The sequence below is a fragment of the Hyposmocoma kahamanoa genome, unplaced genomic scaffold (assembly GCF_003589595.1).
Source record: "Hyposmocoma kahamanoa isolate Upper Pololo Valley unplaced genomic scaffold, ASM358959v1 190, whole genome shotgun sequence".
NCBI classification, from domain to species: domain Eukaryota; kingdom Metazoa; phylum Arthropoda; class Insecta; order Lepidoptera; family Cosmopterigidae; genus Hyposmocoma; species Hyposmocoma kahamanoa.
The window spans coordinates 2,033,358-2,046,005 of NW_020653718.1; the positions used below are offsets into that span (position 1 = coordinate 2,033,358).

Consider the following 12,648-nt stretch of genomic DNA (forward strand, 5'->3'; position numbering starts at 1 on the left):
GGCATACACCACCTAGTTTTGTCATCTAATATCTTTAGATTTCTATTAAACATAGCCAGTTTGTCTGTAAACAACTTCTGTAAGAACGTAAGCAGGGTTGTTTCAGTTTTATTAGCATGTATTAAAACACTGTCAAATCTTTTTTGTAGTGTACTTAATTCCTTTGGAACCAACGATTCATAGAATCCAGGATAGTTTGCATTCATTTCAGATACATCTTGTATCAAATTATCAATCTCATCACTAAGATTTTGCAGTTCAACCTTACATGCCTGACATTTTTTCAGCCTGTCTAAAATCTTCGCATTGTCTCCTGTCATGTCATCGCACTGCACAATATCATCGCGAATTTTACTCACAGTGTCTGAAAGGTGTTTTATTTTATCTTTAAGTTTATTCTCCTTAGATTCTAGACCAGAAACTGCATTTTCTAAATTGATTGCTAATTGATGCAGAGCTTGGAATTCATTATCCAAATAGTCAATAATGGAAGTAACTTGACCCATAGGAATATTCTTATTTAAGTTTGTTATTTGTTCACATTTAGCTTTGATACTATTTTTCAAACCCAAATACAAAGGCAATTCTTCTTTGTATTTAGTAAGATGATTCTGACCAAATCTAATCTCAAGATTATCGCAGGCATTGGCCAAGTTCTGACCAGTTTCACTCAACCAAGTCACCACTTGGTTTTTAGTATCATCGATTTGTCGCCATACGATTAATTGAGCTTCGAGATCTTGTATTCTTTTGATGATGGCATCGTTTTCCTTCTCCCAATGCGTTTGTGAGTTCAAAAAAGCTTCTTCAAGAGGCGTTGTGTCAAAGCCTCCCAATGTAGACGCCTGTTTCAAAATAGATTGTTTGATAACATCCATCTGGTCTAGTAAACCTTTAGAGCGCTTGAGTATTTCATAAGCTTTCTTTGCTTTGTCCAAAGATTGAACTGTTTGGACGTAATCATTTGGCGCAACTTTACAATCATTGTGAAGTTGTTCGGCTCTGCCCATTTCTCTATCAAACGCAACTGTGAAGTTTTTCAATTCTTGCAACGTAGATGATAACAGAATATATTTGTTCTTTGTGTCTCGAACAGAATTTACAATTTGGTCCCAACTACTATCAGCAGCCGATAGAGCATTCTGAATAGTTCCCATATTAGGTTGGTCTTCCCTCATCAGATGAAGACCTTCTTCTCTTAGTTCTTTCCTAATAGATTGTTTCTCTTTCATCTCGCTGTCTAGTTTATCTAATTGATCAGTCATGTCCTGTATTGTAGCTTCTGTTAAGGGCACAGGTTTTTGCGACATTTCGTTCAAGACAGATTGGATGTTTTGCAAAACTTGTGCCAGAGCATTATGTTGAATATTGAACTTATCCCATCTAGCTCCAACTTTCTGCACCAAATCTCTTTTAGTCGTTATTTGATTCAATAAAGCTTCTGTCTTCATTTCAATTTCTCTCACTAAAGTTGTAGGAGACATAATCCTTCCTGTGTTCTGATCGGTGACCTTCACCCTTGATGGCCCATCTAATAAAGCTACATTACTCTTCCACTCTGGAACCTTAGTAATAACATTTACAAGTTCTTGACGAAGCGATTCATAGCTTTCAGGAGTCAATTTTGGGCCATCAATTTGATATTGAATGTGACTGAGTTGCTGCTTAGTATCTTCATACCAGTTCAGGAGTTCAGACCACTTTTGCAGTACACCTTTATTTTGTTGTATGTTGTTTTCGATGATCTGGTAGTGCTGAGCTATGTTGGAATAAGTTTCGCTCAAAGCACGTGATTCATCAGGATGTGAAGACAAAGTCATATTTTTTATTTCATTGTAAATATCAGTGAACTCAGGTTCCTTGGCAGCGTGTTCTTGTAAAAGCACGTGCATAGACTGTAACGCTGGCTCGACTTTATCGGCGCTGATTTGATCGTAACTTTCAGTTTTTCTTCTAAAATCTGTTATCCAATTGTCGAAGTGGTGCACTTTTGTCATAAATTCCTGTCTGACAATGATTTTGTCCGAAAGTTCATTCACTTTAGCTCTAACAGTTTCTGCAAGAGCATTTGTGTGTTGTTTGATATCAGAAACTTTGTTTTTCAAAAGATTTGCTCCTTCAGGTTGAATATTGTGGCAAATATTGTCACAAGTCTGGGACAAACTAATTATTTTAGCTTGTTGTTGCGAGATTTCATTTCCAAATGACTTGAGTTTATTTAGTTCACGATCAAGTTTCTCTATCTGAGGAGATTCGATAGTAATATTGCGAGCACTTAATAGTTTGTCTCCGTTTTCGATCCACGTCTCAAGTTTTTCTGCTTCTCGCTCGAAGTTTTCCCAGTTAGCAACAAGTTTATCTAATTTGTTATTCCACTGATCAGCCAAATCGTGCACTACGGCCCACCTTGAATGTATAGCGTCAACTTCATCAGGTGCACTTGTCTTGCCAGATAACTGATGGCTAACGCTAGATAAGATTTGAAGGTTCATCAGTTGTTTGTCGCAGTCAGTGAGCAGACCTCTGGATTGATGCTGCAGTTGTTGTGCTTCGGGCAACGTGCTGGGTTTAGGCACATTTCCTAATTTCATCTCAGCTTCTTCAATCCAAGGCTTAATTTCAGAAACTCCTTTCTGGTATTTTTGCCAGCTAGCCAAATCATGTTCCACGACTTTAGTTTGATGCTCTGTCGAACGCTGGAGGTCAGCCATCATCTTTTCTAGGAGATGAACTTCACCTTTGAGTCTATTAGCATCCTGGATACGGTGTTCTACTGCCAATTTAGCTCCTTGATCGGCTACTCCTCTGATAATACCAAGTTTCTCTGAGATAATCTTTTGCAGAGCTTGCGACTTTTCCACGCGCTCTTCAGGAGTAATGGTATCTGCTCGAATCTGACCAACAAGTACAGGACTTTCTTTTTTAATCCATTCTCGTACATGCTCCAACTTGTGTTCAATCTTTACCCATTCTTCGTTGAACTTCTCTAAATGCCCAACTTTAGTTTGCACTTCATCTTGAACTCTGCCTATCTTATGCTGAATTGTTTCTAGGTCCTTTTCAATTATCGGTTTAGGTTTATTACCAGTGAGGGTCTGCAACTCAGCATAAGCATGTTGTAGTTGAGGCAGTCTTTCTCCCCTGGCCTTTTCTAAGTCAGCGTTGATGATCTTAGTTTCTTGTAGTTCACGGCCAATGTTTGTAACACCGAGTTCCAAACCTGGATGAGCAACATAGTTCTCAATTTTTTCAAGATCTGAAAGCAGCTCTTCCTTTTGATATTCGTAATTAGACCATACTTTCTGTGTGTCACGTAATTTATGAAGACGATCAGTGGAAGTTTCGTAAGCTGAGTTCCAGACAGTCTCCAATTTCCTTACATCATTTCTAACGAAGGGTGGGGCATTGGCGTCCGTGATGAGGTCTTTGCCTTTTTGGAGTATGGACATTACAGACGGTCGATGGCGGTCGAGTTTATGCACTGCAGCTTGTTGTTCCAGGACGAGTTGCTCAACATGTTGCAAGGATTGTGGCTGTGGTTCTATCATGGCCTGTTCCTTGGCGCTTTCTAATATGCAAATTACCTCATGGACTTCACGCCTGTAAGTATAGCATCTTGTGTATGTTTCTGTCTTTATCATAGTGATTTCAATAGTTGGTATGAGATTCTTATATCGTGAAATGAGGTTTTCAAGTCTGAGTTGTTCTTCTTGAGCTTCCACTTCTGAGCAATGGTTTGTGAGCATGTCCAGGGTTTGGACGAGCCATTTCATGTCTTCTCTTTTCCTGTCAGCTTCGCGACAGATGTTCTAGACAAATTAGGAACATAATTATGTTAAATAAATAAGAAAATGCAATATCATAATCAGGGATACGAAATAAGTTGTGCATTTACATAATTATGTATACTATAAAACGAAATATAATTACCATGAGTTCTCTCAACTGTTCTCGTAGTAAGCATTCAAAGAAATCACACGATTACATTAAATTTATAATTAGGATAAAGAAAGTAGGTATTAAAAAAAATAAAAACTTGACGTATTATCGTTCATTAAATACGAAAACAGTAACTTACCTGGAAAATAGTCTTCTCTCGTTCAAAAGCCTCAGCAGAGTCGACTTCTCTGACAATACTGTCCATTGTTTTGTCCACATGGTCCATCCATCTTTCCATTTCTCGGAATTTTTCTTTGTAAGCGTCCCATTTAGCTGGAATCCTTTGCAATTGCTGCCTAAAGTCTTCCACTCTATGTACTGTGCTCTCCCATTCTTGCTCGCATTTTCTTAACTCATCTTCAAGGGATGTGTCCCCAGTTTGATGTGTGTAGCTAGTGGCGATTTTATGTAGATTTTGCAAACAGTGTTCCACTTGCATTATTTTGCCTTGGTTGCGGAAATATTCCTCGTTTCTGATGAGAATGCCATCAGCGTCATCGCTTTGGTTATAGGCCTGCAAAGATAACAAAAAAAACTCTTTGTTAACATGTATAAAAACAAATAGAATAGAATAATTTATTTCATATTATCAATGTCACAGTATTAGAATTTAAATTATAGTGTCAGGGACAAAATAATCATTACTGATATAAAAAATGATAATGAACATAAAATAAGGTACTTTAAGTAAAAAAATATAAATAAACACAAAATATTGTCGAAATACATTGACGTCAGATTAAAACATAATTACAATTTATTTGAAAGAAATACCTTTACGCTGTAGAATTCGCTATCTAATAAAAGGATTTTAGTGAGGTGTGAAACGTTTCGTCGTTTGTAAGACTTTTCAGGTTTATGGGTCACCTACCCAACGCATAAAAAAATTCGTAAGGTCTGTTGACTCGATCTATATTTGTAGAATTTTTCTTTGTGTTAATAATATGTATATTATTATTAGATTATCAAATCGTTAAAACTGGTCATATTCCACATAAAAATAATTATAATTAAATGCAATTGACCTGTTCTTCATAAACGATCTCCTTCTCGATGTCCTTGATGCAATGGTGAAAAACAGCTTGGTCAAGTCTGAACTCCAGTCGCATGAGGTGCGGCGGCGCACGGGCCAGCAGTTCGCGCCAGCGCCGCTGCAGCTCCTCCACTGATTGCACGATGCGAGGACGGTCTTCTTCGCTCACCAGCTGTTCATATATTTAACAAAGTGAGTAACTGAATGAGCCACGAGCAAAAACAGAACACTCCCAAGTGAACCAAATAGGTGAACCATGACTACGGAGGCGCAGATCTCTTCTAAAACCGCTATATTCAACTTTCGGGTTTATAGCAATAAAATTGTAAAGCATATTTTTTTACCGACTTTAAAAAGGAGGAGATTCTCAATTCAACTGTTTTATTATGATTCTATTTTTGTTGGAAAGAGGGTACCTCAGTATTGGTCCCATTGAAATTTGAAGAATATATTCCAACTTTACGGGTGGCATAATATGGGATGAATCCGGTTCCGTGCACTTTCCAGTAACGGATTCCAATAAAACTTGGAAAAAAAATAGACGTAATTCCGCGAACTTTTGAGATCGGTTTCTTTTTTAAAGTTTTAACTATGAATATTCAGGATGCTGTTCCATCCACATGAATACATTGTGTTTTATAGCGAGATAAAAAATTTAAGAGCTTACTATAAGCAATATCAACAGGAAAATGAAACATTTTTCCGGATTTAAATCGTATATTTTTGCTTTTTCAAACAAACCAACGTTTCGGGCTCTTTACACATGTATTTTGAAATTTGAAAAACAAATATACGCGATTTAAATCCGGAAAAATAGTTTCATTTCCTATGTGTAACATTCGCGAAAACCTAAGAACTGGATATGCCATATCAACAATTTTTCTAAACCATTCTAAAATAGAGTTTTACCCACCTCTAGAAGTTCCCGTCCAGATCGAACTAATTCCGAGACAGATCTCTCATCAGCGCCCTGGAAGAATCGCTTGTGGAAGTCCACGGCCTGCTTCGAGTCTACTCTGTTATCGGCTAATAACGTTTCGGCCCTGGAGGCCCATTCCTCAACCACTCGTTTCTTGGTTTCAAAGTCTTCCCAAGCACGCGCTAAGCGCTGAAGGTTCGCTTCGCGACGGGTGGCTTCGGCCGAAACATGAGCGAATCTGTGGAAAAAAATAATAGTCATTGCTAATATTGCATGTAGTATATCACACCCTAACAAGTGTAGTAAGGCCACGTCTACAAAATGACAACTTTTCAGGAGAGAGGTTTAAAGATTCTACGAACTAGAATAGTCGATAATTTTTTAACCGACTTTAAAAAAAGGAGGAGGTTCTCAATTCAACTGTATTTTTTGTCTACTTTACACGATATTCCACATCTAAAGGTGCCTTAGCACACGTAAGGCAACCTTAGAGGTTACGTTAATTCAAAAATGAGAATAGCCGTGATGGTCGCCAACCTTCACTTTTGACATTTGACCACATGTGGCTTCACTCTTGTGGCACCTGCTTGTTTAAATGATGAAGGGTTATCCGTTACAGCCTACGCTCAATTTTGAAATATAAATGTACTTATTATAGTACATTAGAAATTATTAACGAGAGTTTGTAAGAAGCCCGAAGCCAAAGGCTGAGGACTTGAATGACTCGAGCTTTGTAACTTTTACCGCCCGTGCTTGATACAATGTTTTTCGTTTGCGAAGATATAGATACAACGATAATTTATTTCTTGTACGAATAAATATCGCTTGACAACACAACATTTACGGATTCTGCAAATGGCGGGTTTTTTTTTAAACAGATATTCAGTTATTCTTCCACAGATAATACAACTCGAACTAAAATGTTATAAAAGGCATGCCGCCACTGTGTATTAGATATAAAATAAATACTTTAAAGTAAATACTATGCTTTACTAAATTTATTTTCGTAAATTTATTTTAATTTATTTTATTTTATATTGGACAAACAAAGCGAAGTATTTGTACCCGCGTCAAAGAACATAAGCTGATGTCAAACACCGTCGCGTAAACAAGTCTGCAGTCTGCGAGCATGTCATGGATAAACCTACACATTCAATGAAGTTTGACAAACCCCAGGTCCTTGCAAAAGAAGTCCGTTATCTACCCAGGATGTTGCGAGAGGCCATTGAAATTAAAAAACATCCTAATTTCAACAGGGAAGATGGTTTCTCCGTACCACCAGTTTGGGATCCAGTATTTCCTCTAATGAAAAATCCCAAACAGACATAAGACTGCAGTACTAATTAATATGTTTTAGTTTATTCTAATTTCTATTATTAATTAATAATAAATTGAACTTAATAAAACTAAAATAAAATAATTTGTAAAACTTAATGTAGCGTAAATTGGAATGTTTTCCAAAAAAAAAAAATATTTAATTAATAACTATTGTAAGTATAGTGAAAAAATTGGGTGGTTTGCATCAATATTAGACATAACTGGTTGAAGACTGTACCACCTCAGTCAACCGTGACCATGGGACCTGTAAAGGGCCCGAAACGAAACGAAAAATAGTTTCATTTCTTATTTTAATAATTCAAATTCTATTAAAAATAGTTTATTAAATAGAAATAAATTCAGATTTTTTGAATATAAAAACTTTTTGATTAGTCTTGGCTGTATAAGAGGAGTTATATAGTGCAGTATACATAAAATTAAAAATCTATTGCCGCCCTAGGACGGTAATGTAATGAAAAAGCCCAATTTCCATAAAGCCCAATAGTTAGGACATTACGGTCCAATTTGCCTTCATGTCATGAGATTGTTTACGAGCAAGTGTAATGTAAAATAATTTATGCGTAACCTACCTATCTATTTGTATAAGATCGTTCATGTTAAACTATCGCATTAGACCACATAATACAAAGTCAATCATAGTCACCTTTCATTAAGATTCTTCATCAGCCGGACTTGTTCTGTGACGTCAGCGCTGCGGTCGGTGTCAGCCGCCTTCACGATGTTCTGGAAGACTTTGTTCTTGCTCTCAAGCATCGAGCGGTAGTACGTCGTGCGCGAAAAGAACGTGCGGTGCATCTCATAGCGTTCCTCGATGACTTCCCTGCGAATATAGATATTATACAATATACAACTGTGAACAGGTTTTTTTTAGGAAGAGATAGGCGGTCTATAAGAAGTGGGTGGGTGAAGACACAGCCTTGATGATGATTATGAAAGGGACAGGGGATAAAGTACCTAAATGAAGGGTAAATTGGTTATAATACTAAGTCACGGGATGAACAAGTCGTGCGCCTGATGGTAAGCGACGAATCCTGTCCATAACAGTTACAGTCCCACTACGCCTGTCACCGTGAGACATAAGTTGACAAGTCCCATGTGCCTGTAATTTCACCACCTCGCCCTTCAAAACTGAAACACAGTAATACTGACATTACAGTAATGCTGGCAGTACTCCCTGGACGAACTCTTTCACAAGAAGCTCTACTGCTACTAAAGCTTATAGAGCCTACCATATAAAGCTTAGAGAGCCATCTCAACATGCTTTTGGAGAAGAGAGGATGACATTTACTGCACAAACAAGAGCTTTTTGTGCCACGTGTTCTTGTACAGTAAAGTAAAAAATAAAACAATAAAATTTAGTTTTAAAATTTTCATTTTCTCCTTAGACAGAGACCTATGTGTGTGATTGGTGGGGGAATAGCGAAATTATAACCTACCGCCTGGTCTCGAAACTGGACTGCAGAGTCTCCTCGGCCCGATCCAACCATTGGCCGATCTCCTTTTGGCCGCTCTCCAAGGACTCATGCTGCACCAAGAGTTGTCTGAATTGATGAAGCTTCACGGGTACAGTCGCTCTCACGCGGACCAATGCTTCTTTCTGTTGTTTCAGTTTCGCCATATTCGCTTCTACCTCATCACGGGGAAGCTCAGCGATTGCATTTTGGAAAGTTCTGGGGGGGAAAAGCACAGACATACAATTAATACGATTTACACAAGTGTGCACGTCTATATAGTAACTTTGCTGAATTTTCTCTTCAAACTTGACTGTGTGCAATTTTCTAGTTCAAACTCTATTTGACCTAGAAAACTACTATTTTTATTTAAAAGTATAATATGTTGTATTTTTTACATAACTGATTTTTTTTACTATATCAAGTGACGAGACGAACGAGTCGTGCGCCTGATGGTAAGCTACACGTCTGTCCATAACAGTTGCAGTGCCACTCAGAGCTTTAAATCGCAAAGATCTGAGGGGCGCTGCCAGTGCGCCCGTCCCCTGATACATAAGTTGACAAGTCCTATGTGCCTACAATTTCACCAGCAACCTTACCCTTCAAAACCGATATGCGTCACTTCGCGGAAACCCATGTAAATAAAAATGGCATAAATAAATATATAATACTCGAGTAAAATTAATTGTAATGTGCCTTTGTGTATTTAATATTATGCGAAGAAGGGGAAAAAATTAAAAAAATCTTTTTTTTTTTTTGTATGTATGTGACGCGATAACTCCGGTATTTGTGAACCGATTTCATGATTCTTTTTTGTTGGAAAGGGGGTACTTCCATAGTGGTCCCATTTCATTTTGAAGAAAACCATCCACCTCTAAGGTTGACTGTTCATGCATGAAGATTCATTTTTATAAATAGCGTCTAATTTATAAGGATAGGAAATTAATTAAATTTTTATTGAATTGATATTCAATTATTTGTTTGTGAAATCACTCCACTAGTTTGTTATAATTATTAATACAAAGATCGAACATTCAGAAAAAACACTCAGAAAAAATTCCTTCGATCCGGTCGGATTCGAACCGACGTCTTCTTGCATACCGTGGCAGACGCTATACGAACTAAGCCACGGAACGAACCAACGGACCTCACGAATTTTTCTATGTGCTTGCGTCGTGTCTTTGTACTTGGTCTTTCAACGACTTTTTAGTTGTAGCGCCATCTATGAGAAATCTTTCACAGATTTATCACCCAGTTAGTACCTTTACAGCTACCAGTCCTGGCGAGAGATCTCGCTATTCACTGTATTAATTAAATTTTTATTGAATTGATATTCAATTATTTTTTCGTGAAATTACTCCACTAGTTTGTTATAATTATTAATACAAAGATCGAACACTCAGAAAAAACTTCTTCGATCCGGTCGGATTCGAACCGACGTCTTCTTGCATACCGTGCCAGACGCTATACCAACTAATATATTAGATAGGAAATTAGTTATTTGTGGTAGTCAAATAAATGTATTTTCTTTTTTCTTTCTTTCTTAAATATTCAACGCAAGCACTATTTTGCACTATTTAACCTTAATTGGATCCGCGGAGTAGTAAGATACGCTACTTCCAGTTTTATTTATAAATATTATTAAAAAAACCGTTGTAATGAAACTATTTAGTTTTAGTTGACTATCAACCGTGGCCATGGGACAAAGGGAAAGGCCCCGAAACGTTGGTTTGTTTGAAAAAAACAAATATACGCGATTTAAACCCGGAAAAATAGTTTCTTTCTCTATGTGTAACAATAGCGAAAACCTAAGAACTCGATAAACCCGTCGTAGTCTGATGGTTTGACCTATAGTATGACCGTAGTATGATGGTGATGGTACTTGCACGTCGAAGAAGGTTCACAATTTTCTGAAAACGTGAAAAGTCCCCAACCCTCATTGGGCCAGCGTGGTGGACTATGGCCTAAACCCTCGCCTGAGAGGAGACCCGTGACCATCAGTGGCACGTATAAAACGGTTGATGATGATTATTTTACCTGCTTATACTCTTAAAGAGTTCCTCATTGTGTTCAACCTCGGAGTTGAGCTGCAGCAATTGCTCAATGTAGTTTTGGATATCAGCAGTGTTGGCGCAGGGCTGTCGGCTCAGAAGGTTGTCTGCAGCTGTTAGCCACGAGTCCAGGGCCTGGATGCCGTTAGCGAGCTCGCGACGATGGCGAAGTGCATCGCCCCCACGGACGTAGCTGGAATAGAGCTTAGGCTAATACTAAATAACACAACAATATTTAAAATTATTGAAAATTTTTGTGTCACCTTTAAAAGTGTAAATTTTTTACTGAAAAATTGTTGCTTTATACAGGTTATTCGTAAAATACCATTACTAACATCATAAACAACTTTTGTTCCATAACTTTGAATAATTCATCAAATTTTACTTTCATACAAAAATAAAATATATTTAAACAGATCGCTCGAAACGGTAACAACTCTGTGCAGGACCGGGGTGGGAGTCATCCCAGAGGACGCTTGCATATTTGAATATGGATACCTCCAATGAACCAACTTTATTATTCGGTTTTTGTCTGTTATTTTTGTAAACAGACTTATTTATTTACTGATATGATGCTCCACGAATTTTGCTAAAAATAACATAAAGGAACAAAAAACAAATTCATATCCAATTTTGTCAAAAATGAAATAAAGAAACAAAATAAATACAGGACAGGTCCAAAAATTAAGTTGACGTAGTGTGGGGGTCCTTAAGAGTTTAAATTTCACACGTCACGGTATTTTAGTGCGCCTTGAACGCCTAGACGACATTTCCGTATTCAAACAAATAGTTTTTAAACTTATAGTTTCGTCATATCCTCTGTGACGAAGTAATGGGACCTGTGTATTTTATATTTATTCTCAGATTCATTTCAAAAGCTTCTTTTTTGAACTTATTGTTTTCATAAACAAGATAATACCTATGACTTAATACTTTCAACGACAGTTATAAAGAACTCCATAGCAACGATACTAAATGAAACTTAGGATTTAAATCTGTCATAAAGTTTTGAAAAGTTAAAGTAGCTGTTATTGCATACGAATTATGGTTGAAATAGAATATGATTAATAAGCTCAATTACATAGCCGCTACTGACTCTATCATCCCGTCTGATACGCTCTTGACCTGTTCTAATTTAATGGTATTTTAATTACAACTGCTAATTTACTTTGGGTTCTATTTAATTGGAACAAAGACTACTCACCGTTCCGCCTCTTCCCAAACGCGTTCCCATCTTTCGGTGATCTCAATGTATTTCCTCTTGACTTCAGAACTGATCTCTTCCGAACAAGTAGCAGCTAGGAACCCAGCCGCATCACCCAAAATCTGATGCCTCTCCTTCCAAACTGTCAAGTCTTGGAAGAACTCCAATCTTTCATCTTCGGACACTCGCAACATATGTTGAGCCCTATCCAGCCACGTTGTAAACTCATCAGCTAAGGTGTTCCATCGCTCCCAATGCGCTATTACTTCCTCTAATACGCTCCGAGCACATCTTACATCAGATGCTACCCTTCTCCATGTTTCCGAAACATCACGTAAGAAGGTATCGATTTCTCTCGCTTCGTTCCTATCAACTTCACACACTCTCTTATATTCCTCAGCAACTTGCTTTATATCCACATACGCTCTGTCGAATTCTTGGAAAATCTTGTTCTTCGTAACAAAGTTATCATAGTCATCTAATAAGGCACGAACGTGGTCAATTCGACCGTACTTCCCGGTCCATGACGCTAGCTTAGCTTTAGTCAACTCCGTGAATGCTACTATGCAGCATTTATGCTCCAAATACTTTAACCTCGCCTTTCTTTGAGGCGCTCGACGACTCACATTGTCGAATCGGTCTTTCATTTCCTCCAATCTTTCTGGAGGTATTCTTGACGCTTCGGGAGATCTTAGTGCTGCGTCGAATCTTTC

The 12,648-nt window shown here is 37.6% G+C and overlaps 1 protein-coding gene across 10 annotated transcripts in view; it reads right to left on the reverse strand.

The window, feature by feature from the left end:
• LOC113226358 (nesprin-1-like) overlaps window positions 1-12,179 on the reverse strand; it is a 132,619-nt gene extending 120,440 nt beyond the window's left edge. For 8 of the 10 annotated variants that reach the window (XM_026458954.1, XM_026458955.1, XM_026458958.1 and 5 more), the window contains exons 1-8: window positions 11,936-12,122; window positions 10,718-10,924; window positions 8,666-8,899; window positions 7,873-8,049; window positions 5,886-6,129; window positions 4,965-5,144; window positions 4,079-4,453; window positions 937-3,809 (exon numbers count right to left, since the gene is read on the reverse strand). In XM_026458954.1, coding sequence (XP_026314739.1) covers window positions 937-3,809; window positions 4,079-4,453; window positions 4,965-5,144; window positions 5,886-6,129; window positions 7,873-8,049; window positions 8,666-8,847 — 4,031 coding nt within the window. In that variant the 5' untranslated portion in view covers window positions 8,848-8,899; window positions 10,718-10,924; window positions 11,936-12,122. The other 2 variants (XM_026458949.1, XM_026458952.1) reach the window with 2 other exon arrangements.
• Between the last annotated feature and the right edge of the window lie 469 nt (window positions 12,180-12,648).